This window comes from Myotis davidii, unplaced genomic scaffold (assembly GCF_000327345.1).
Source record: "Myotis davidii unplaced genomic scaffold, ASM32734v1 scaffold642, whole genome shotgun sequence".
NCBI classification, from domain to species: Eukaryota; Metazoa; Chordata; class Mammalia; order Chiroptera; family Vespertilionidae; genus Myotis; species Myotis davidii.
The window spans coordinates 234,866-237,009 of record NW_006293957.1 but is presented as its reverse complement, the minus strand read 5'-3'; the positions used below and the strand labels follow the sequence as shown (position 1 = coordinate 237,009).

General features: G+C 42.0%; 1 protein-coding gene across 1 annotated transcript in view; it reads right to left on the bottom strand.

The window, feature by feature from the left end:
- The window catches only part of GLUD1 (glutamate dehydrogenase 1), a 25,471-nt gene that overhangs the window by 17,042 nt on the left and 6,285 nt on the right, over positions 1–2,144 (bottom strand). The window contains exon 4 of the mRNA XM_015566661.1: positions 567–661. Coding sequence (XP_015422147.1) covers positions 567–661 — 95 coding nt within the window. The remainder of the gene's footprint in view (positions 1–566; positions 662–2,144) is intronic.

The following is a 2,144-nucleotide window of genomic DNA, read 5'->3' as shown; positions in this document are numbered from 1 at the left end:
AGAGTCAGCGTCAAAGGCTCCATCTGACCAGCGGGGAGAACAAAACCCCAGGGTGTCATAGTTTTGTCCTAGTCCATGTACCTGTTCCCTCTCTCACAACCTTTCTAAATATGCCTTCTCCTCAGACCATCTGAGCTCTACTCCAACTCCCCAAATCTCCCGCTGTCCAAAGTCCACCCATTTACAAGTTCTAACCCAAATACCACTCCCAGGAAGCCTTGTTTCAGAAACCGCAGCTCTCTATCCTTGCACCTACTATCTCCACACCTTATTTGCTTATGCCTCAATTTGCCTCAATAGGAAGGTGTGTCACCCAGTAAGTGATCCCTTTCTGAGGGCACCATCCCGGCATCCAGGATAGGGAGGCATATAAGGCAAAAAGCTCAATCCATGTTCCCTACATTTATGATTTAAGACTAGAGACAGAAGTAAAATCACATGCAAATCAAGGTATGATTAAAGGGGAGGAGAAAAGCCTGGTGGATTCTCTGTTTTCACATATAACACAACTTGTTCTTTCTTGTAGACAGCAAATGAAGCCCTGCGGCCTCTGGGTGGGTACTCACATAGTGCCCGATGGTGCTAGCATAGGTGTCCGCAATCCAGGACATCTCTCGCTCACCCGTGCTCATGTCTGGGGCAGGCACGTCAATGCCCGGACCTGGGGGCACAGGGAAAAGCATCGCACCAGTCTCGAAGATAAACTCATCTCAAACACAAAGGCCTTTGTAATTCTCTAACAAAGCTACTGTGGCTAGGGAACTTCAGATTTCACTTAGGAAACAAAGTCATGGCGATATTTACTAAACATTTCACTACCAATTTACACATACACAATGTTATTCCTTCCGCTGGCATTTAGGTGCAGTATAAGCCACTCAATAGGCTTCTGTACGTGCTGGCATTGGCAAATCAGTCCGGTCTTGGGATCTCAGTTCCTTAAACTGCAGCCAGATAACAACGCCATCGGCTCTGATGAAGAGGGCTGTTGTGGGCAGAGAGTACTTGTGTGTGAGAGAGCACGGTACCATACCTTACTCAGGTGTAAGATCTCCTCCGCTAATAGAAGGAGGAGAAAGGACATTGCTAAAGCAGTTATATTAAGCCCACATTACTTTTACACATGATGGAATGCTGCTCTGACCTATTCAAAGCTTACTTGGTGTACATAAAGTTTTAGGCCTTGGCTTTTAATTCCTCAGATCACAGTAAACAAAAATAACAAGTTAGCTCAAAAGCAGCAATAGGTATCAATGACTATACACAGTGAAATTCAGATAAAAATGTGTTGCCCGGCTGGCAGAGCTCAGTGGTTGAGCGTCGACCTATGAAGTAGGAGGTCATGGTTCAATTCCCAGTTAGGGCACATGCCTGGGTTTCGGGCTCGATCCCCAGTGGCAGGAAGCAGCCAATCAATGATTATCTCTCATCATTGATGTTTTTCTCTCCCTCTCCCTTCCTCTTTGAAATCAAATAAAATACATTAAAAAGTGTGTTAAATGATGCTCACTCAAATATGTAAAGGCAGAAATATGTAGAAATACTTCTACCAAAGAAAGTGAGAATAAAAGGGTGACCTATGCCCATGTAAATGACTTAGCACCATCACCAAAACAGACATGAAGAAAAATGCAGGTTTCATACACCATGTATATGTTCCTGTGTACATATATCTCTCTATGTCTCTATGTATAATATCTATGCACAAACTCATATGCATACATGTGTATAGAGTTTGGAAACATATGCACAAACTTGCTCACTCTTTGGATTTCATTCTTTTTTATAGCTTTTTATATTGTTTCAACTGAATAATAAAAACTCATTGTCGGCACCAAGAAAGCATAAAAAATGCGGAGACAAAGAAACAGGATGCAGATGTCAGAAATGGAAGATATAGAGCTCAAAACCACACTTTTAAGGTCTTTCAATAATTCTCTAAAAACTGCCGATAAATGTAGTGAGATCCTCAAGAAATCTAATGAGACCCTCGATGTTGTAATAAAGAACCAACTAGAAATTAAGCATACACTGACTGAAATAAAGGATATTATACAGACTCCCAACAGCAGACTAGAGGATCCCAAGAATCAAGTCAAAGATTTGAAATATGAAGAAGCAAAAAACACCCAAACGGAAAACCA